The 23,923-nt window shown below is 39.5% G+C and overlaps 2 protein-coding genes across 3 annotated transcripts in view; both read left to right on the forward strand.

The window, feature by feature from the left end:
• LOC124711439 (dentin sialophosphoprotein) overlaps positions 1 to 6,690 on the forward strand; it is a 93,016-nt gene extending 86,326 nt beyond the window's left edge. For both annotated transcript variants that reach the window (XM_047241519.1, XM_047241527.1), the window contains one exon: positions 3,234 to 6,690. In XM_047241519.1, coding sequence (XP_047097475.1) covers positions 3,234 to 3,333 — 100 coding nt within the window. In that variant the 3' untranslated portion in view covers positions 3,334 to 6,690. The remainder of the gene's footprint in view (positions 1 to 3,233) is intronic.
• Positions 6,691 to 16,096: 9,406 nt separating this feature from the next.
• The window catches only part of LOC124805170 (AMP deaminase 2), a 467,688-nt gene continuing 459,861 nt past the window's right edge, over positions 16,097 to 23,923 (forward strand). The window contains exon 1 of the mRNA XM_047265658.1: positions 16,097 to 16,360. Coding sequence (XP_047121614.1) covers positions 16,249 to 16,360 — 112 coding nt within the window. The 5' untranslated portion in view covers positions 16,097 to 16,248. The remainder of the gene's footprint in view (positions 16,361 to 23,923) is intronic.

Genomic DNA, 23,923 nt, shown 5'->3' on the forward strand with positions numbered 1-23,923 from the left:
GAGCAGGGGTTGCATTGTTGTGGATGAGTATATGGTGTAGGTTTGGTTGATGGCAGAATACCAGTGTGGGAGGGGTGGGAAGGATAGCAGGCAGGACATTTCTAATTTCTGTGCATGACGAGAGGTAGTCGAAACCCTGGCAAAGAATGAAATTCAGTTGCTCCAGTCCTGGGTGGTACTGAGTTACGAAGACAATGCTCCTCTGTGGCTGAATGGTGAGACTTTGAGAGGCTGTGGGAAACTGGAAAGATAAGGCATGGGAGATTTGTTTTTGTACAAGGTTGGGAGGGTAGTTAAGGTTTTTGAAGACCACAGTGAGACCTCTCGGTATATTTCGAGAGGGACCGCTGGTCACTCAAGATGTAATGACCATGGATGGCCAAGCTGTATAGAAGGGACTTCTTGGTATGGAATGGGTGGCAGCCGTCAAAGTGGATGTATTGCATGTGCTTAGTAGGTTTGCTATGGACAGAGGTACTGATTAGCCATCTTTGAAGTGGAGGTCAACATCTAGGAAGGTGGTTTGTTGGGTTGAGTAGGACCGGGTGAAGCAAATGGGGGAGAAGCTGTTGAGGATCTGGACAAAAGTTGATAGGTTGTCCTCACCCTCAGTCCAAACCACAAAGATGTCATCAATAAATCTGAATCAGGTGAGGGGCTTACGATTCTGGGTGTTTAGGAAGGATTCCTCTAGATGGCCCATGAATAGGTTGGCCTAGGATGGTGCCATGCGAGTGCCCATGGCTGTACCCCAGTTTTGTTGGAATGTAATGCCTTCAAAGGAGAAGTAATTATGGGTGAGGATATAGTTGGTCTTGGCGACTAGGAAGGAGGTTGTTGGTTTGGAATCCGTCAAGCATTGGGAAAAGTAGTGTTCAGTAGCAGTAAGGACATGGGCATTAGGGATGTTAGTGTAAAGGGAGGTAGCATCAATAGTGACGGGCAGGGCATCATGTGGTCAAGGGACAGGAACTGTGGAGAGTCAGTCGGTGGGGGAAATGGTTGGTATCTTGTCTATAGGAGAGTAGGTTCCAGGTAATAGGCTGAAGGTGTTGGTCTACGAGAGCAGAGATTCTCTCAGTGGGGGCACAGTAACTGGCCACAATGATGCGCCCTGGTTGGTTGGGGTTATGGACTTTAGGAAGCATGTAAAAGGTAGTAGTGCAGGGGGTGGTAGAGGTGAGCAGAGAGATGGACTCCGGGGAGAGGTTCTGGGGTGGGTCTAAAGATTTGAGTAGTGACTGGAGATCCTGCTGGATTTCTGGAATGAGGTCACCGTGGCAAGGTTTGTAGGTGGATGTATCTGTCCACTGGTGGAGTCCTTCTTCTGCAGGTAGAATCATAAGGTCAGGATAAGTTTTTAGATGGTGGACTGTGGTTCTTTCTGCAGATTTAAGTTTAGTTTACATGTTGAGGGATTTGGGGACTGATGGTGAGGCAAGGTCTGAGGTTAAGAAATTCTGGAAAGTTAACAGGGTGATTTGGAGCAGTGTGGGTGGATCACAGGTGGATGGAGGATGAACTGAGTCAGGCAGGGTTCAACATTGGTCTTTGGTTGAGTCTGATTGGTAGGTTGGTGGCAAAAAGTTTTCCACTGTATGGAGTGGGAGAAGGAGAGAAGGTCTTTAACAAGTGCTGCATGATTGAATTTGGGAGTGGGGCAAAAGGTGAGGCCTTTTGAAAGGACTGGTATTTCTGTGGGGCTAAGGCTTCTGGAGGAAAGGTTCATAATTGTGATTTGGGTCTGTTTAGGTTATGGATTCTATGAGGTGGTGGGAGTGAGTTTTGGAGGAGTAGCAGGTCTGCGAGACAAGGTTTGTCAGCTATGAGGGGACATAGGGAAGGTTTGGAGGTCATTGTAGAGGTGGTGGACAGTAGTACTCCAAAGTGGGAGTAGTAAGTGAGCAGGGTGAAGGGTCTTTTGAGATCGTTGTGCATGTTGCTCTAGTTCCTGGAGGGCAAGAGTTTCAGTGCGTGTTATGGGTTCCAGGAATTTTGGATTGCATAGCAGGAGAATTTTATGGATGGAGAGAAGGTATTGCAAGAAGGTTTTGCTGGGTCATGCTGGCGAGGGCTAAGAAATGGCAGAATCTGAACTGATGGAAATCATTGTGGAAGAAGGGATGGCAGCCAGAGATGGATAATTTGATGGTATGGCCATTTGGGGGAATTCCATGAGCCAAGCAACAAAGTAGGAACAGTAAGTGGTATTGTGTTCTGGCTAGGGATAAGGAAACTTTTCTGTATTGGCACATATTAAAGGAGCAAGGCTCCAAGATGGTGGTAAAAAATGCAAAAAATTATATAAATAACATAGGATTCCATCCAAAAAAATTCGCAAAAATACACCCAAATATGTGAGAAGGAAGAAACAGCACTACACCGCCCTCATTCCACCAACACACCCAGTCTTTTCACTTCTCTCCTTTTCCGCTACCCCCACCGTCCAGCCCCATCTCTCCACTGCCCTCCGTCTAACCTCCTGGCAGCACCTAGCTGTTCTACACCCTCTCACCTCGTCCTTGCATGCTCCCCAGCAGCACTTCACTGTCCCCCACTCCTATCCTGCTATCCTTCCCCTCCCCGCCCCAGCCTCCTCCTTACTCCCACCCAGTTGTCACTCCCATCATGCCCTGCTGCTGTTGCTCACCCTTGTTGGCCGAAAGCTTTCATTGTGACAGTCTTTTTGTTGTGCCTATGTGCAACTCAGCATCTCTGCTATACTGTTTCGTTCTGATACAGCATTAATTCTGTACATATTAGCAGGTCCTGTTAACTGTAATGTATTTACCTGTTTTGACAATCTTCTGACAGATGATCAGGGCAGTGAGTATTATATTCTGTTGTTTTATGTTTTTTATGTTATGCTTTCTGATGTATTCTACACCCACAAGAATTATTTCATTTTTGGGTCTATGGAATGAAAACTGAATATAATCTAATCTAAAGAATCACCACAGCATTCACTAATAGAGCTCTAGAAAACCTGTATCAGATGGCTGAGCGCGGCTCTCAGTGCTTCACCACTTGCCAGTATGAGACTGATATTTGTAGTTTGATTCTACATTGTTGATATATACACATAGTGATCATTGCTATTTAGGTAGAGTATATCAGAACCATCTGTGGCCAGTGTGTTAATTTCATGTAATACTATACTGATAAATAAAGCAATTATTTTTATTTTGATATCTTAAATTTGTGTGTGAATGCAATTTTTTTCTTTACAACAGGTTACCTGCCAGAGCATCATCGAAGCTCCCTGTGATCTCAACTGTGTTGGACTCTGATAATGAATCATTACACCTTGGCAGTGAATCAAGCAAGACCTAAAAATATTGTGTCAATAACACACAGTCTGCAGAAACCAAAATACTTTAGTTGGTTTTAATGACTAGGTCAGTTGTATTACAGGGAGAGAGAGACTGGGTAGATGGGGGGAAGACGGGGGGAGGGAGGAGTAATAAGCACATTCCCATTTGTAACTCCCAACATACTAGGATGATTCAGTACAATTCTTGCAAAATAAAATAACTGTGCACTGACAGCTGATTTGTTTTAGAAACACAATGATATCTTTCTTTTATGTAATTCATAAAAATAGTGCACAATGATGTCACCTGTTGCCATGAGCAAAACCTTTTATTGTGTGTTTTCTTTCTGTGACACTTCTCTATTCTTTTCTCATTTTATTTATTTATTTATTTTGTCAGTCTTAACAAAGAGAAGTATTTGGAGAAATGTTGTTGGGGTAATTGTTGTCATTTAAGGAAATTTTGGGTACCCATAAAAGTGTACCAATAATAAATTTTAATATTATCAGCTGTAAGCATTGTAGAGTGTTCACTAATAAGTCACAATTAAAGAGTAACTCAGACAGTTATAGATAAGCACATGTTCGAGTACTGCTTTGTTGTTTTCCCATGTACATTGCCACATATCCAAACTTCCTGAGCATAAAGCATTTTGTGTTCTGCAGTTGAGTATGTAATTTTAGTTCAAAATGCATTTCATATGTCAAAAACACCCGCCAATGTTGTAGTCAATTCAAATGGCAGGATGTGCATGTAAAAGGAAAAGAGATGAGACCACTTTTCATGTAAGTAGGAAGGTAAACAGCAACAGTGTTCCTATCTTGGGGTCAGAACATCCTCATTAACCTGTACAAAATCAAAGAGATTCCCTAAAACTAAACATTTTCTGCACTTTGTCCTGACGTCATGTGTGCAGAAAATTTTTTTCGCTGAAGCTACCGTAACGGGCGGCTTGTTTGGATATGTTGCTAGAGTGGTTTGTTTCCCCAGTTAGGAGGTGAACCTGAAATCTTCATTTGCCAACAAGCTGTAGCCTCTCCCTATTAGCATCTCTTCATACGAGAGTGGTTAAAATTCAGAATCCCTGACCACTGGATTGTTTGTAATGGTCCAAGACTGTTTTTTTCTGCTGGCTTCCACATTCGCCCTACATCACACAATGCAATTTTTTCCTTTTGAGCTTTATAGAAGATCATATCTACATTCAGCCACTACCTAATGATTTGCTAGTGTTGAACCACAGAACTGAAGAGGCTATTGCTTCCATTAATCCGAACATGTTAACCAACGTGTGGGAAGAACTGGATTTTATATTGGACGTGTTCCATGTAATTAAAGGTGCATATATTGAACATTTGGAAAAAAACTTGTTTAGTTTACCTTCAATGTGATGTATGCTTTGTTGTAAATAGTCTAAATTAAAGTGTTGTAATATACCACTGAAACTGGAACATTCTTTTATGAACACCCTGTGCAGTAATTACCATGTCTCAGATAAAAATTCTGGCAGTTTACTGATAAATATTACTGGCAGAAGTAAAGCTATGAGGACGGGTCATGAGTTGTGCTCGGATAGCTCAGTTGGTAGAGAACTTCCCCATGAAAAGCAAAGGTCCTGGGGTTCGAGTCCCAGTCTGGCACACAGTTTTAATCTGTCAGGAAGTTTCAGTCTTATGAATGGTTTGAAAACAAGCAATATAACTTCTCGTGAGCTCTCTAGTAGTCCTGATGTGACTGAGGAAGAGCACATAGGCAGCTTTTGTTTAATGCACAACCACTTTTACCTTAATTACCATGAGAATTGTTTGTAAGTATTTTAGCACTGTGTAAATGCAGCTAAAGAGCTTTCAGGTGTATTTTGTCAATTCAGCCTGTTTTTGAGAATAGGATAGAATGGGAGAGATGCTCGGCTTTGAATAGGTGTCCAGACAGGAATATAAACAACATGGCTTTTAGGCAAGGTCCTTCTTTAGATAAGTTTGCAAAATATTGTATGAATTGGGTAATCTCAGTGGATTAGTAATGATAACTAAGTCCGAGGTTGTATGTTTTAAAAAAAGTTACGGTTAATTGTATATCTTTATCAACACATTAGCAGATAATTGATTTGCAAAGAAATTTGCAGAAATAAATGGAGTATTATTTAAATCTGTGAAAATTGTGTGTGCAGTAAAGCTTGCATAGTTGTTGAACACTTGTTCAGGCATTCACTTACATATCTACTCATCTAAACAGCACACAAGTGTAAAGTACTGAAGTGCCACGTCTTCACAAAAATACTTTTGCTGAACCACAAAAAAAGGTACTGTATATATTTAAACCAACTTAAAAACCACATAAAAATAAAGCCTATAAAACATCTCAGAAACAATTATGAAAAACAATTAAATTTATTAAATGCTGCTGTAAGTCTAAGAAACAAAAAGTTTTGAGTATTAAATTACGTGACCATATTACTGCCAAAACTACTAACCTAAACTTTTACATTGAATGACCTAGCTCCTGCCTCCTTGAGTGCAAAGAGTGACAGCATGCTGACATGCAGGCTTAAGTGTAACTGTCAACTTTAACAAAATTGACTACCACTTAAATTTACCATTACTGACATATACAATCAACATGTTGCAAACTACCTCCCTTCACTAGTTATTTTTTAATCCTACAAGCCCATTGATTCACTATATTTAAATAAAATTGCATATTGTCCACGTACACATACATGCTTGATGCCAGGCAGGCTGCATTGGGGAGTTTCTCTGCCCGGGGACTGGGTGTTTGTGTTGTCCTCATCATTTTATCATCATTCGTGACAGTGGCTAGATTGGACTGTGTAAGAATTGGTCTGTGTAAAAGTTGGGACTTCATACGGGCACTGATAACTGCGCAGTTGAGCACCCCACAAACCAAACATCATCACCACATACATCCTTAACACATTAAACAAAGAAAACATGATTATAATGAGTAAATAGAAATTAATTTGGCCTCTTTAAATGACATGTCCCCATGAGCTCTTTCCACTAGTGCTCGTTGAATTTATGTAAGTGACACCACATTTGAATGACGAGAATCTTTATTGATGCCATAAATAATCAGTGACAGAAAGAGATACAGAAAGAGACGTACGTAAAGTGGACAAGACTAGTTAGGAATGTCTTTGAGCAACTAGACATTGACCTCAATGACTTTCAAAGCTTAGATCACTACAAAAGATTTACAAGAACATCATATGCTCTCCAGTCACCAACAAGAATTAAAAAGTCAATTTGGAAGTGGAGTGAAATAAGCCCAGGACAAAAAAATATCCATAGTACCTAGATAAAAGAGTTGTTGACTAAGATGAAAGCTTCCCATAATTAAGAAATATGTGGTTGAATGTAGGCCTAAACCCATTATATAATAATAATAATAATAATAATAATAATAATAATAATAATTTGTGAGGTAGCAACTATGTAGGGGTGCAACATGCTGTGCCCTTGATATGTGTAGAAGTGGAGGTCTCTGCGTTCTATCACACTTGCATGACACTATCAATTAAAATGTTCAGTTGTATATGTGTGTGTGTGCGCGCTGCATGATGTTAAGTGGTAATAGCTGATTACTTCAGTTATTGTCTGGGTATGAATATGCATTTTCATGATAAATGATCTATTCTCGTTGATGTTGTTGTGGTCTTCAGTCCAAAGACAGGTTTGATGCAGCTGTGCATGCTACTCTATCCTGGGCAAGTCTCTTCATCTCTGAGTAGCTACTGTACCCTACATCCTTCTAAATTTGCTTAGTGTATTCATTTCTTGATCTCCCTCTATGATTTTTATTCTCCACGCTTCTTTCCAATACTAAATTTGTGATCCCTGGATGCCTCAGAACATATCCTACCAACCGATTTCGTCTGCTGGTCAAGTTGTACCACAAATTCTTTGTCTCCCCTATTATGTTCAGTACCTCCTCATTAGGTACATGATCTACCCACCTAATCTGACATTGGACATTGGACCTGGAGTGAAGTCTACATTGTAACTTATCCAAAAGCTGTACCATTGGTTTCAAGTCACAACTCTGGACTATCTAGTCTATTTCAAGAATGTTATTGCCAGCTGAACTGTTCCTCTACTGTACATGGTACTCAATGCCATAAAATGTGTTCATTTCGAAAGCTTCTATTCTCTACCTGTCTTAACTGTTTATCGTCCATGTTTCACTTCCATACATGGCTACACTCCTTACCAATACTTTCTGAAAAGACTTCCTGACACTTAAATCTCTACATGATACTAATAAATTTCTCTTCTTCAGAAATGCTTTCCTTGCCATTGCCAGCCTACATTTTATATTCTCTCTACTTCAACCATCATTTGCTGCCCAAATAGCAAAACTCAACTACTACTTTAAGTGTCTCATTTCCTAATCCAATTCCCTCAGCATTGCCTGATTTAATTCGACTACATTCCAATATCCTCGTTTGGCTGTTGTTGTTGATCATCTTATATCCTCCTTTCAAGACACAGTCCATTCCATTCTACTGCACTTCCAAGTCCTTTGCTCTCCCAAGTCCTTTGCTTCTCTGATAGAATTACAATGTCGTCGACAATTCTCAAGGTTTTTACTTCTTCTCCCAGGATTTTAATTCCTACTCTAAATTTTTCTTTTGTTTCCTTTACTTCTTGCTCAATATACAGTTTGAATAACATCGGGGATAGGCTACAACTACTACTGAAAGGGCTACTGCCCATCTTCAGGAACCACACCTTTGTCTGGCCTCTCAACAGGTACTCCTCCATTGTGGTTGCACCTACATCCATACAATATTTGTTGTCAACTGATGGATAAATAAAATAAATAAATAAAATAAAATATAGTACGGCTATCTGTGTCACTGAGGTATGCAAGCCTCTCCACTAATGGCAAGGTCCATGATTCCTGGTGGGGGGGATTCTCATATACCTCTTATGTTCCATCCTGCATTTTACTCCACTAGAGGCCCTTACATTAATAGTAACAGTATTTCTGAATGGGTCTCTTCAGTAAGATATTGTTTCCAAAATTAACCCATACGAAACAAGCTGCCTTTCTCGACATAAATAGAGACATGTTCAGATCCAGTTTTAAATGATTGTTCCTATTCCTTTTTGCTGCAGATGTGTAGTTCCTTAACATTGATGTGAGTGATGTAAAACAAGAATCAGAAGAGGAAATCAAAGAAATTATTGATACTTATAAATTAATACTGAGATGAGTAATAAGCTTCAGCTACAAATCCAGCTCTACAAAACTGGAACTTTTGTTCTTATAACATTTTGCATTAAAAATTCAAAGTTCATTTGCAATAATTTGAACTTTTATCCACATTAATTATAACTACTTCCAAGAACCAAAATATGTAATAAAATAATTAAGGAGTTCAACGAAATATTTATGAATAGAAAGACACCAAAGCACTACTTACTTGTTGTTTTGTATTTATTACAAATTTTGAATTCTATCCGTAGTATGTACAAACTTCCTGATACTCTTGCCCCACTGCCCTTCTTTACCCCCTTTTTAAAACCAACAACTTTTGTGAAATTAAAAGTGATGAAGGTGCAGTTGCTTCCTTCATTTGGTAGTGTGTAATTGCTGCAATTAGTTTTTGTAATGAATAATTTCATTGTTATGAGTGCTGAAAGTAATTGTGCTACTAATGACTATGCTGTTAAAATGCCCCTAAATCAGACTAATTTTGCAAGTTTGTGGACAAATAAAAATTCTGACAATAACTTATATTTCAAAATATGCAGCAGAACCTCACATTTAAAGAATACAGCAAATTATTTAGATATAGTGGCTGTTTTTCTGTGTACATTACATGTAATACAGCTTGTAAATAGTTCCTCCCCACCCAATAGAATGCTGGCATGGCCCACTTTTGTAACTAGTCATTATGTTCTCTCTTATTTTTCAAAGAAGATAACTTGTATTGAATGATAGAGAACAAAGCATTTGTCCCACATTTGTCTGTGAATGTACTACAAAATCCAACAAAACTCAGTATGTCTGGGAAAACACATGTAATGTAAAGTGTTTTTTTTTTTTTAGTTTAATGACTGTTAAGATAATTATATGTTTGTTGACTGAATGAAGAAGAGTATTAGAAATCTGTTGTAAATGATAAGTTTATGTAGTTATGCTTAACTTAATTTTATCCACAAAATATTCACTGTATTTTTATAGAGTTAGAGTATTTTGGAAATAAATATTAGCAAAGTTATTTATGTGAAATATTATTTATTTTATGTTCTAAAAGCTGATTATTTTTATAAATGTCTTACTGTAACCTTTAAGTGGCATCTTAATAAACTTTCATTTGAAAGTTAACTATTTGAAATATATGCTTAGTGTGGTTTTTGTGCTATATCCTTTTAAGAAAACCTTTCATGTATCATACGTGAATCACAGAAATGCGAGTCAGTGGTGCTGTCTGGTTAACACAAATAATAGGTCTTCGTCTTATTTAGTTTGTCTTAAGCTAATTTTACTGTGTTGGAATGCTAGATTGAGCCTAGATGTATGAGATACATCTGGGCTATAACTCAGTGATGCTTACTGTGACTTCTTTTGCACTGCAAATACTACATTACATCAATCATCTATTCAATGTGTTTCATTTAGTGTAACATGATGGGAAAAACAACACTGCATAGTAAGTACAGACGCTGATAAAGTAGATATTCAAGATAAACCACTGCATTGTGATCAGATCCACATGTATCTTACAGAATCAAAAGAAATCAGATACATTTTAATGGACATTAATATGGAGTGTATTCACTCTGCCTTCATGACAGCTTGAATTTTGCTGAGAATACTTCACTGAAGTGTCTGAATTTCTGTGGAGGAATGGCAGCTCATTCTTCCATAAGAGCCGAAACCAGGGAATGTACCGACATTGGACATTAAGCCTGGAGTGAAGTCTACACTCTAACTTACCCAAAAGCTGTTCCATTGGGTTCAGGTCTCAACTCTGGGCCATCCAGTCCATTTCAAGAATGTTATTGCCAGCTATGGCCTGACAGATGCTGCTTTATGGCAGGGTGCATTGCCATTGTCGTGTCTGAACTGTTCCTCTACTGTACACAGTACTCAACACTGTAAAATGTGTTCGTATCTTTCTGTATTTAGTGTTTTGTTAAGTGTAACAACAAGGGGACCACATCCTAACCACGAAAAACATGCCACCCCCCCCCCTCCCACTATAACACTACGTCCTCCGTACTTCACTGTTGGCACTACACAGTGGCAGTTAGCATTTTCCAAGCATTTGCTACACCCAAACCCTTCCATCAGATCACCACAGGGTATAATGTGATTCATCACTTGTTTCTAGATCCACTTGTAATGATTTTCCATTGATGATTATAATTGATTTATATACTTTTCTTGTCTGCTGAGTAGCACTGGTCCCAAAATATACATTTATGCTGCAAGGATTTCTACTGATAAATTATGAACGGCCAGTTTGGGTGGAACTCACAATTTATTCACATTTATCAACTTTTCCTCTTACAAACACTTCAGGATACACATTTGCTGCCAATACTGTTTGCCATAAATTAACTAAATAAAATTGTGCTTGGTACCTAGTTGTTTAAAACTTAGCTTAGCTTGATCATAGTCAGAGAATAATAATTATTGATATGCTTGAAGATCAGAGTCTACGTGCAGTGAACATTACTGTTTGTCATGCTGCTAACAAGGATTTCCTAATCAAGGTAGATCATCAGTAAAACTTGTTGATTATTTTTTTGTATTGCTGCTAACAAGAGTTTTTCGATCTAGCTAGATCATTTGTAGCAATGATTGACTACATATATTTTTAATTTTGTTCTTTATTCTCAACAAATATCAGTTATTTGCATTATGTTTTTTGATAACAAGCTAAAGACATTTTCTCCAGAACACAGAAAGTCAGTCAGACCCCAAGACAAGGAAGCAATATCAAAAAATAATTTAATTTTTATGTATATTTTTAGTGTACATCATAACTAGTTTAAAATGGAAAAGAAAAGTATAAGCTTCAATTCACCATCAACGGTGAGGTCATTAGAGACAGAACACATTGGGGAAGGAAATCAGTCATGTTCTTTTGCAACGAGTCTTCTGGGTGATTCAAGGAAACCACAGCAGATTCAAATCTGAATTGCCATATGGGTTATTGTTGGTCCTCTTGAATACGAATCCAATCTTTCATCACTGCACCATTTCATCTAGTCATTCAAAACTGTTTTTGTTTTTTACTATCACAGATAACATTAAAAGGTAAGTTTGCTGGAATACGGATGCAAGAATGACAAGATCTCTGAAAAGCTCTCTCCAAATACACAGTTATCTGCTTTAACAGTTTCCTTGTGTTTTCTGTCAATTCATTAATGTCTTTTATAAACATAAGCTAATCGAAAGACAAATGGCTCAGTTTATCAGATTTTGGACTTCGATATCACCCAGTGCATCTTGAGACAAGAGTACTAATTAATTTTGTGTACTTTCATTCCCAGTTTTCTTGTGTAACTAACTTCTGGGGTATTGTAGATAAGAAAAATATTTATACATCACAAATTTTAGAAAAGTGGAAGGAAGATAGGGATTTAACCCCCTGTTAACAATGAGGACATTAGAGAACACATTCGGTAAGAAGTTAGCAAAAGAATATTGTATGAAGGAGAAAACTGCCCATTTAGTATCGACCTCTTCAAAGACCTTAGGATTCTCTCACTCACATTCTAGTGTAGTGGCATCTTATAGGAGTTTGTGGCTAATAATAAAATCAGTTTCAGGCAAACTGCAATTTACGCAACTAAAATACATGTCAAAAAATGATTTTCTATAGGCTTAACGACCTTGGTTAGGATTCAAAGTGGGGTTCTAAATCTCGTGCACTAGTCTTTTAGTAAGCACCAGTACAGAAAAGGGAAAAAATGGGAAGGAGGCCTCTGGGGACTCAAAAGGAGATTCAAAAATGTGCCTATATGCAAAAAATTCACACTATGTAAACAATTATCTTCACATGCGCAGCTAGGTTGGAGCAGTTAATCTGGGACACCCAAGGACAAGGCAGATCTTGGGATGCAAATGAAAGAAAAGCAAAAGAATTAAAATGGAAAGGAAGAGTGAAAAATGTAACATTAAACATATCTCAGTTTATGTTAAAAATGTCCATAACTAGTTGGGTGGCATACAGCTGTGTTCTTGAAAAAGTACTTTGAATGTGAGTGAAATGGATTGCGGTCAATTGAAACTGAGTTAATAGCTCACCGAAAACTGACAGCTATATGGTGAACTTCAGCAATGCTCCAGCTTGGTGTTTTTATCTCTACTCACTGTATATAACATCAACAAAACTTCTGTAAATATATTTTTCATTGTGTGTATAATTTTTCTAGATTCACTATCATTTGTTGAGAATACAAATACACTTGGTCACATTGTTTTGCTATTCCCGCTACTGATGTATTCTCTATTCATGTGGAGCAGTTCTATAACTATTTGGGGGGAGGTGCCTGGAACAGAATCATTACACCATTGTAGAATGGAGAACAGTTAACGAATTATTCATTTTTGCTTTCGGGGGGTCAGGAATTACCAACCACTAATGCACAGTTCACAATCTAACAACGGAAAATTAACACTAATACATGAGGAAATGGAGGCATTATGAAAATATTCAAGAGGAGAATAGGTATGATAGTCTTTAATGATTGGAATGCCATTATAGAATATAGAAGGAAGATTATTGGAGAAGGTGGACTGAAAAAAAGTCAAGAGAAAGGCATCGGGTATTCTACAACTAATTTCAGCTTGTGCCAAACGTCATTGCCAAAAATCATGAGAAGACAGAACAAATATCAACTGGATTTCATCACACTTCAAAACCAAATACTAAATTTTATTTGTTTGTTTAGTGTTCCATAGCTCCAGGTAGTGAGTGAATCGCAAGGATATGGAATGTGTCAAATTGTACAGAGGTCAAATATAGCTCACATATATGAAGATATATTATACACAGGATATAATGTAAATAAGGAATCAACTAAAGAACATGTATGCAATTACAGTAAAAATGCTTCTCACTGTGGAAGGACGAATAATATACACACAGGAAGCAAAGATATGCTAAGTATTAATAAATATGTGAATATGAAAACCAAATTTTCACGGGTCTATGATAGTGCCCAAAATAATGTGTGTGTGGTAAAAGTTCAAACAATGTATACTTAACACAGCAAAAAAAGGTGAAAAATATGATACAGACGTTGTAGTTTACACTGTTTTCAAGAAGTGCATCACACTCATTTTAAATATAGAATTCCTGACATAAAATTAATTAAAACTAGTTCTGAAACAATTGTAAGTTTGACAGTGATTAGAAATTCACCAACTATATAAAAAATATTTCTCTACTAGGTATTCTTTGAGAGTTAGTTTGAATTTGGGAAACTGTTTATGAAAACATTTAGTATATGGTGTGAGCACATTATACAACTTAATGCTGGAGTAATAAAGTCTCTTATGAACCAGATTAAGAGTTTTTTAATTCAATCCACAGACTGTTTTAGGTTCTTGTGTTGTTGTCATACTTGCTGTTGCCTTTGAAAAGAGAAAATTTATTACAGACAAAACTCAGCAAGCTAAAAATATACTGTGAGATGGTTATGAAAGTCCTCCCAATCTTTTAATTTAGGTACTTGCAAAATGCCAGTGATGGAGGCTACTCATTATTCTCCTGAGAGGTTGCCTCTCCCAAAATCTATTGTTATGACATTAAAGACTGAAAGTAGCCAAAATAGGAAGCCTTCATGATATTTGCCTAAGGCACTGAAGCAAGAACCTTTAGTTGAAATGTTTCTGAGCTAAGTCAAAAAGATGAAGCAAGTGACCAGTTACATTTGTTGCTTATACAAACATCCAGGAATTTTGTATCCTCAACTTTCTGTTTATTTCTTTGTGATGTATGGAACCTCATATAATGAGTAGGTTTTATATGTACTGAGTGAATGACAATTTTGAGAAAACCACCTCAAAATTCCAGTGAAAAATTTTACTTGCAGTTTGTTCAAGATTGTTATCTGACAGTTAATCAATGAGAATTGTAGTATCAGAACAAAATGGCAGAGCATGAAAAAAGAAGTAGCAACGGACCTAAAACAGAGCCTTGTGGCCCACTATAAATTACACTGGCCCACTCAGATGAGTCAGGTTTTCCAGATGAGCCATTCAGCATTACAGTCTGCTTTGATTCTTTAGATATGACTGAAGCCATGAACTGACAGTACCACCTAAACCATAATGTTCTGCCTTTTTCAAGACAGTTTAATAGTTTACACAATCAAAGGCATTCAAGACATCACAAAAGATACCTACGAAGAACTTTTTTAGTTAATGGCTTCCAAAATTTGACTGTTCAGTAGTAAGATTTGTACTTATCATTCAGCGCATTGTCAGTCTACCAAAATTTATCTACATTCATCATATTCTTTAGATCCTGTCAAGAAGGAGACCCTTCAGAGATATGGAATAAGTCAATGTATACAGACAGCATGTTACCTGACACAAATAAAAGTATGAGTTGTGAGTTTAGAAAGAAACATAAGTGCATAATCTATCCTTCCAAAAACAGTGTCATTACTCTACACTGGTCAAGTGACTAATCAATATTTTGCCTGTAGGTATACAGTATTAAGGATATCTATAGGGTTTTACTGTGAACATCTTTCTGTAAAAGAGATGTTGCTTCATCCACAGATTCCATAAAGCCTTCCTTCTCAACTGGTGTCAAAAAATAATTTTTCAAGATTTCTGCAATCATTTCAGTTTTCTTTACAATATTTCTAACTTGTTTTATTTCTATGTATGTCACGTTACCTGTTATTTTTCCTGCCAAATTTCCTCTTTATCACATTCCAATTTTATGTATGTAGTCTTATATTCATTTATTACCTTCTCCAGGGTGCTACAGTGAAGTTTGTATTAGTGATGTTCTTTGCGTCATTACAATTTTTTGAAAGAACTATCTTTGGCCTGCAGGGTGTGTTTATTCCTTCAATGGGTCTTTTTGTTGTTGTCAGTACCTGCTAAGCATACTGCTGAAAATAAGAACAATAACAAAGGAGAATGAAAGCGATGTCGTAGTATGAAATTCGAAGGAATAAAGAAAGATAAGAGTGGGTTTTTTTAATTATTTTTCGATAGGCACATGGCAACTACTGTTTGCACCAAGTCTCGGTGTAATTTCTGTAACTTCTTTATCAGCAATCTGCGCCAGATCATGGAAATAGTAGCAGCCGTGCAGGGCTCAGAATTTTTTCTTTGTGTTACGTGGCAATAGGAAAATTTCGTAGCCACGCAATGCGCTCGTAAACATTACACAGTTTTTTAGGTACTCTGAAATTCTTGTGCATATTGTACTGAAAAGTAATATGCCGTTACTCAACTACTTGTTTTGTGCGCTGGCGTGACATATGACTAGGCTTCGTCAACTCCATTTTCCAAGCACGTCTTTGATCCAATACATTTTTCATTAACAACGAACCTGGCAGGCAATTAATATTCCTTCGCTGTAGGTCAGCATCTGCACCGAAAATGTGCGAAATTACTCGAAGGCTGGGTATTCTGCCGGTGGTGGGGATCGTGCCAGGAGGAGGTGGAGTATTTTGGTTACTTGGGTGGATGACATTTTCCGGAATCACAGGAATCGGAAGCAGCAGGGCGCCTCCAGCGTCGTGGAGCCAGTACGGGTCGAAGCGCGGAGCAGTTCAAACGCCCAGTCGATTCAGCTCGCCACGAGGAGCAAATCGCAGGCGCGAGCTCACATTGCTCGCGGCGGATAGGCGGTGGGTGTGTCGCTACGCTGGTTGTGCTGTCAGCTGTGGCTGCTCCGCTGACGAAGACGCTTTAAAAAATGGAGGACGCGGGAGTGACTTGTGGCGAGGGTCCCCGCGACTATCAGCTGCCGTTTGACGTTGACGGCGACGGCGACAGCTGTGCGAGCCAGCCCCTTGGCGATAGAAACGGTGAGTTTTTCACTCATGCCGCCTCCTAACCTAAGCCTGTCGGAATCGTATCGATCAATGCAGCTCCGTGACGTCTAAACGCACTCTTGTTGACAATTCTGTGACAGCACTATGCGGGAGAAAACATGTGCACTTTGCTGTGGGTGTAAATTACTGATAATACAACGTACTAACGGACGTTCATTATTTCAGTATACGTGTTAGTTTCTGCCATCACTTCTGTAGCTACTCCGTAACAACTTTTCGTGCCTATCATTGTCAACATACACTGCTGTGCAGTGTATGTGAATGAAAATATTACACGAATAATTTTATAATATTTTAGGTTAAAGTCGTGTTATGTACGTTCATTCGAAAACTGTAAAAAAAAACTCCGTCTGTATACGAATGAACAGGTGTAGTCCTTTTATTAATGAACATATAAATAAAACTCGTGGTTTCCGTAAAATGATTATAGTATTAACACGTTAGCGGAAGAGAATTTGGCTCAACTTAATATTACAGTACCACATATAGAATAAAACAAGCAACAACAGCGTTCTGTATTCGTATCACTAACAGGAATGCCATTAATTTTCAAACTAACAGGACTTTTTTATGTAATATGTGTAGTGTTTAAATTGCTGTAAAACTCATATGGTTACAAGACTGGCAGAGTGGAACTACTGATGGCTTAGCAGTAATTTACCGGCGGCTATTTACAAGCTGGTGGTGAAAGTTAGCCATTATGCATGCACATGCAATGAAAAGAAGCATGCGGATAATAGAGTTTTTGACAATACAAAAATGTGCGCAGGATTCTATTCAAGTCGCAAGTTTTTTTTCCGTTGATACTGTAGACGAACTGTCGACGTTAACACATCCCTGACTGTATGCTTGCGTTGTCAGGTTTCCGCTGTTTGTATTGTTGACACGTGCTATCCGGTATGAGTTACTTGTTTATTCAGAAACAACCCCCAGTATTTCGTTGCCAAGAACACGACAGTGTTATCTCACGTGGCCTCATGCCTAAATTCTTTAAGCAACTGTACGTCAGTTTTATTACACGACAAAATATCAAAAATATTTCATAATGTGCACTGTAAGTAACGAATGGTTACATCTATCCTGAAGTTCTCACGTTGTTTATACTTGCAAATTCGTCTCGATTGTGTGCTGTGGACCCGTTAAGCACATTTACACAGAATGTCACACTATATCTCACCTAAGATATTGCTTCAAATGAATAACAAAACATATGGCAAGTCTTCATTGGGCAGACAGCATCCCAACTTTAATACCTTAGGCGTAAATGGCTCTGAGCACTATGGGACTCAACTGCTGAGGTCATTAGTCCCCTAGAACTTAGAACTAGTTAAACCTAACTAACCTAAGGACATCACAAACATCCATGCCCGAGGCAGGATTCGAACCTGCGACCGTAGCGGTCTTGCGGTTCCAGACTGCAGCGCCTTTAACCGCACGGCCACTTCGTACCTTAGGCGTACATAGGCCTTCATGACACTGTAACCGCACGAGAGCTCTGATGGCGTAGATGCAGGCGACCATTTAGTTCTTAACTACGCTTCTTTTGTACAGTTCATCAAAGATGCCATCTAGGTATATCCTAGGATAATAATGGCCACCCACACGGGTATGACATTGCCGGGGCACACAGGTAATCTGTGTTCGCGTGTAATACTAAAGAAACAAAAAATTCAGTTACCGGCCGTCCCAGAAGTGCTCGATGTTTGCCGAGCCCGTATTAACCGTAATGTGGATATGAACGAAAGCCTATATTCAGGAGTGGAGAATGTACAGTAATGACTTGATTTGTATTCTAAACGTGTGGAATCTATGAAATTAATGGGCATAAACTGTAGCACAGTTGAAGTTTTTATTCATTTACGTGTTTACTTATTTCATTATAGTCATTCACCTATAATTTAAACGCTGGCTATGTCCATTCATACTCAAGATTGTTACTGCCAACTGTCTTTTTTCTTACACATCGACCTCAAATGATACAAAAAATACTACAAATCGAACAAAATTCTGCTTCCTATCACGATAACTTCATCTGCTATTAATGAAGACGACACCTACTGCCATGTCTGATAACAATATACCACTACTATTGTCCTACAACATGTTTCCCTTGGGTCTGCCAGTAGTTGGCACTATTAACTGAAATAGATTGTGAACAGTAACGAAACGACACGATTATTTTTTGTCTGCCACATTCCACAACGCACTCAGTAGCCTCCCTGCCATTTCCGTGGGCCTTGCGATGGAATTTGCCTTCTGCGTTGTCTGCCGGATCCCTGGTATATAGCAACGTTCCGAAGGACAATCGTTGCCGGCGAGGAGCGCAGTCACGTCCGCCCGATTATTGGGTGGCGAAATGCTGGCAACAACTGCTCTTCCACCCTACGAGTCACAATCGCCGTCCATGCAGCCAGTTGCTGTACACATGCCACAACTGTTGACCTCAGCTGTCTTCCCTGCGTTGGACATGTTCCAGTTATTAACTGCAACGTCTCAACTTACCCAGCACCAAAAGCTCCCGTCAATCAAAGAAGTATTCCTCGTTGTGGACCCAGTGAAGTTCTCACGCTGGTGTTACAAACAAGATGTCTGTCCGCCCAAGCACTCGCACAATATATTGTAGATACCCCATGATCGCAGTTGCGATAACGTTACGATTCTTTCTTATTGTTTCCATTGGTAATTTCTAATCGAATTTGGCTAGACTAATAATTTTATTCATTGTGTTCCTACCTCTCTTGCTTATTTCTTTATAATATGTGCTCTACAATTCTGTCACTCGTCCAAAAAGACACCAAGGTATGCGGTGATGGACTTCCTCTCTTGCTTATTTCTTTATAATATGTGCTCTACAATTCTGTCACTCGTCCAAAAAGACACCAAGGTATGCGGTGATGGACTTCCTCTTTAAGGCGCATGATCGATTCTCCTGAAAAGTTTCCTTTTAATAAGATGTACGTGGTCTTTTTCAGCGCAACAGACAATTTAACTCCTTGGGATCACTGATGCAATTCTTGAAGTATTGCTACATTCTTACTCCAGGCTCAGTCTGGCGCTTTCCGTAACAAGGATCATCGTGTCCTTGGCATTAGTCACTGCTATTAGGACCACTTCAGTGTCTTGCAGCCTTCCGAATATCGGATCGAGTACCAAATCCCGCAACACACAGCCGCTTATGGATCCCTATGGGCAGCCTTTAAAAATTTCTTTTGTAAGGGTCTCTAGTGAGTACGATACAGTTGCTTCTCTGTTCTGGCAATAGTTCTTAAAAAATTGTATAACGCTTGTGAACAGTAAGTCATTCAGGCAGTCAAAAAGTACTGATTGCCGTAAGTGATAAAACGCCCCGGCGGCATCCACCAATACGGCTATGACACATTTACGGAAAGCGTTTTTTGCAACCCTTGTGGCCTCATTTACAGGGTCTTCTATCGATTTCCCACTTCTGAACCCATATTGTTGGGAGTTCTTCCAGGAACACTCTTCCTCGTCTAGGCTACCACACAGCGGCTTCTCCAGCACTTTGCGTAAGTTATCGAGAAGGTAAATTGTTTTGTAGGTTTTTAGAGTCGGGGGTATTTACTTCACCCTTTTTCGATATAATTGCGTTTGCTTTCTTCCAAATATCTGGTATTCTTCTCCACAATAAATGTGCTTTATAGAGTTGGCACAAATATAAACTAATTAAATATGAAGGATATGTAGAACTTCAGGACCTGGTGATTTACTGCTTTTCGGGCTTAGTTCGTATTTCCTCACCACCTCTTTTGAAAGTCGAAAAACTATTCCGTCTCCATCTTATGCTTCTTTACTTTTGTTCCACAGTTCTGGGAGTTAATCAAATTCGTTCTCCAGTGTCTTCTGGAAAGAGTGTGTCCATCAGTAACAGTGCATATTGCCACCGGTTTTCTATCATGCTGCCGTCTGTTCGTTGAGAATTGATAATATTGTTAGAGATTTTATATTTTGACAGACGATTTTATAAGGCGTACCCGATAGATTAAGATGTAGATTCTGTGCCACGAATCGGTTCCAGCTCTCCTCGCTTGCCTGTCGCAGGCGGCCTTTAAATTATTGCTTAACGTTCCTGTATCAGCCCAATCTGCGAGATCTTTCTTCCGCAGTGTGGCCTCTCTAATAGAATCTTCTTACCCTTCCGAGTTCTGTTCTCGCTTCGGAGATCCCTCGTTCCATGGTACTTGGGCACTCCAGCCCATTGATCTTGACTGCTATTGCACCTTTAGGGCCTCTTATGTTACGACGACGAGTCCGTCAGGTCCGGAAGGCGGAAAATGCTCCTCAGGTTCCATTCTGCTTGCCTTACATTGTATCGTGTCTTTAAAGTATTTAATGCTTCATCTCTTCAGTTCATTTCTACAGCAAGGAAGATTATAACATTGTGGTCACTCGTGGTGAGACCTCTTTCAAGTTTCCAGGTTCTGGTCATCTTGTCTGCAGGTTCGTTAACTACTGTGACGTCTGTACTAGGCTGGGCACGAGCTCTCCATTCGCACGCACGCCTCTCTCTCTCTCTCTCTCTCTCTCTCTCTCTCTCTCTCTCTGTGTGTGTGTGTGTGTGTGTGTGTGTGTGTGTGTGTGTGTGTGTGTCAGTGTGCGATTTATGCTTTTACCAGTGGGGGGGAATGTCTTAGGGGGTAAGCATAACTATATATGTTACTAGCTTGGACCAAGTCGTTACCCATGGTTAAACTGTTATTTATAAATACATGTTAATTCCGAAACTCACTATTTACGTGTATGCACTATCAGAAAAACCATCCCTTGTTATATCTTTAAAAGTACATTATAGGTAAAACTTATTTCGAAAATCATCTACATACAGGTATACGAGGGGAATTCAGAAAATAAACGCACATTTGTGAAAAGCTGTACTTATTCTGATGATAGAAAACCAAGACATGCGTTATTTTTCTACGTAATATCCCTGGACTTGAATGCAGTTTTCCCGACGCTTTACAAGTTTTTTTTTTTTTTTTTTAATTTCACCAGAAAATACGTTTTTAGGTTGCATCTGTAACCAATTTTGCACCGCAGCAATGACGTCTTCATCACTTTCAAATCTTCTTCCCTGTAGTGCTTCCGTTAAGGGTCCAAACATGTGAAAATCGTTTGGAGCCAGGTCTGGACTGTATGGTGGATGTTCCAGCACCTCGAATCTGCTCTTAAGGAAATCAGAAATTTTGCTTTGTTTGAATGACATCCTGAAATTCCGTAGTTCTTACAGGCCCAGACGCACTCAACTCACTAATGAAGTTACTGAAGCGGGAAAGTGTGAAGATCGCCGTGCGTTTGGCGGACGCGAGACAACGAACGAACGGCACCAATTAATTTGGAGTACGCGATGCTGGGGAGCCTGTGTTAAGCTCCACCCACGTGGTTCGCGGCTAGCGAAGTCAGACTGTCTGATCCCGTCTGGTAGGTACCGCTGCTCACATCGCACTACTTTGTGCTTTCGTCCCAGGCGCGTTAGTCCGCGCCATACCGTTGCCAAAAGGTGGCCTAACGGTAAATGTTCGCACAAGTACCGGGCCGGTCACCACCCTGCGTCAGGGCCCGGGGTGGGAATTTCAGCCCCCGGCTCACCCAACTCTGCGGTACGACCGCTGCGGTATGACTGCCACACTACTTCCCTCGCAAGCTCGCAAGTAAACGGATGACGCACCTTAGACGAAAGCAACAATGACAACATGAGAATGATGATTTAGTTCTAAATGTTTTGAAATGCTTAACTACTACATAATACTTTTCAGAATTAATAAGCAAACATGTTAATAGTAAGACTGTATTAAAAACTTTGAGTGTTCAGCTCCACAAATTTAAATTATATGTAAAGTCTTACTCCAGTGCGTGGGAAATAAACATCCCAGGTTGGGATGCATAAACTAAAACCAGAGGAGGGGATGGTCTGATGCAGGGGGGGGGGGGGGGGGGGGGAATCCCCCCCATCCCCCCCTGCAAATCGCACACTGGTGTGTGTGTGTGTGTGTGTGTGTGTGTGTGTGTGTGTGTGTGTGTCAGGATTTCCACTTTGGTTTGCCACTTCCATAAGCAATTACATTATGGCTTTCTTACAGTACTACACCTCTTTCATCCTGCACTGAACTGAACCATAAAAGTGACTTCGCCTTTGCGTGCATGGTCTAGACTAGTGGCTTGCTTTGGTCAAGGTGACTGAAGTCTTTAAATTGCTCAATGTACCTATCTGTGGTGTCGCTGAACTGTAAATGCATTAAGACAAAAATCAAACTGCCCGTGTCTATTAAAATCGCCACACAGGTCAGGAGTTCGTTACAGCAGTCATTTTTGTAGCTGAGGGGTTTCATTAAAAATGACAGTGGTTCATCCGTTTTGACCGTGTGGGACGAGCTGATATGAGACTAGCATTCCAGGGATATTTTCACCTTTCGTGTACTTCTCCTGTAAACACGACTGCCGTACTTTATGTCCTCAGTTATTTTGTGAATTTCGTGCATGACGTCGTGACTTCTGATAAAATTTAGTCGGGCAGTTTTTAAACACCTTGTGTCCATGTAAGGGTAATATATTATGTGAAAGTTGTGATCACCGCGATTGCTGAAGATCGAATGGTGTAACGAACTGCTTGCACAGCTCCTCAGTATCATACGTTATATTTCTTCTGCGAAAAACTATAAGTAGTAAGTTCTCTAAAAGCCGAAGGTACGTAGGTAGATTTTTCGATCCCAGTTGAATATAAGTCACAGAGTAAGGTGGAGGAAACGTTATACAGGGCGTTTCAAAAAGAAAGAGCAGATTTCAAACATTTATTTCTCAAAAACTACAAATGATAGAAACACAATTCAAACGTTTCTTGTCAGAGAAAGGTTCAAAGTTTTTCAATGGTCCGCGCAGAAGTTCCATGCAAATCCGCAGTGGCGCTGGCGTTTGTTTGTAGGAAAATGGCGACGACACCACAGGAACGATCATTTTGTGTGCTGCAATTTGCAAAGTTAGAGTCCATTGTTGGTGTGCAACGTGCATTCCGCCGTCAATTCAACAAACAGCCGCCTCGTCATAAGCAAATTTATGAGTGGCATCACAGATTCGTAGAAGATGGTTGCATCTGCAAGCGAAAAAGCACGGGTCGTCCACGCACATCGGATGAAAATGTCGAGCGTGTCCGTGCAGCTTACGAAAGGAGCCCTAGAAAATCCACGACACGGGCAAGTCACGAACTAAACATGTCTAAAACAACGGTATGGCGCGTTCTGAGTAAGCGTCTGCACATGAAGCCCACCTATGCCCGCTACTCTTCAAGAGGTACGACATCGAATTGTTGCGGCCGTGAATTCGGTAACTAAAGACCAGTTGCGTCGTGTGTGGCAAGAAATGAGATACCGGTTTGATATTTGTCGTGTAACAAATGGTGCTCATATTGAGGTACAGTTTTGATATTTGTTGTGTAACATTTGGTACTCATATTGAGTGAAGGACCGTTGGAATTGTGTTTCTATCATTTGTAGTTTTTGAGAAATAAATGTTTGAAATCTGCTCTTT

This window comes from Schistocerca piceifrons, chromosome 1, assembly GCF_021461385.2.
Source record: "Schistocerca piceifrons isolate TAMUIC-IGC-003096 chromosome 1, iqSchPice1.1, whole genome shotgun sequence".
Classification (NCBI taxonomy): domain Eukaryota; kingdom Metazoa; phylum Arthropoda; class Insecta; order Orthoptera; family Acrididae; genus Schistocerca; species Schistocerca piceifrons.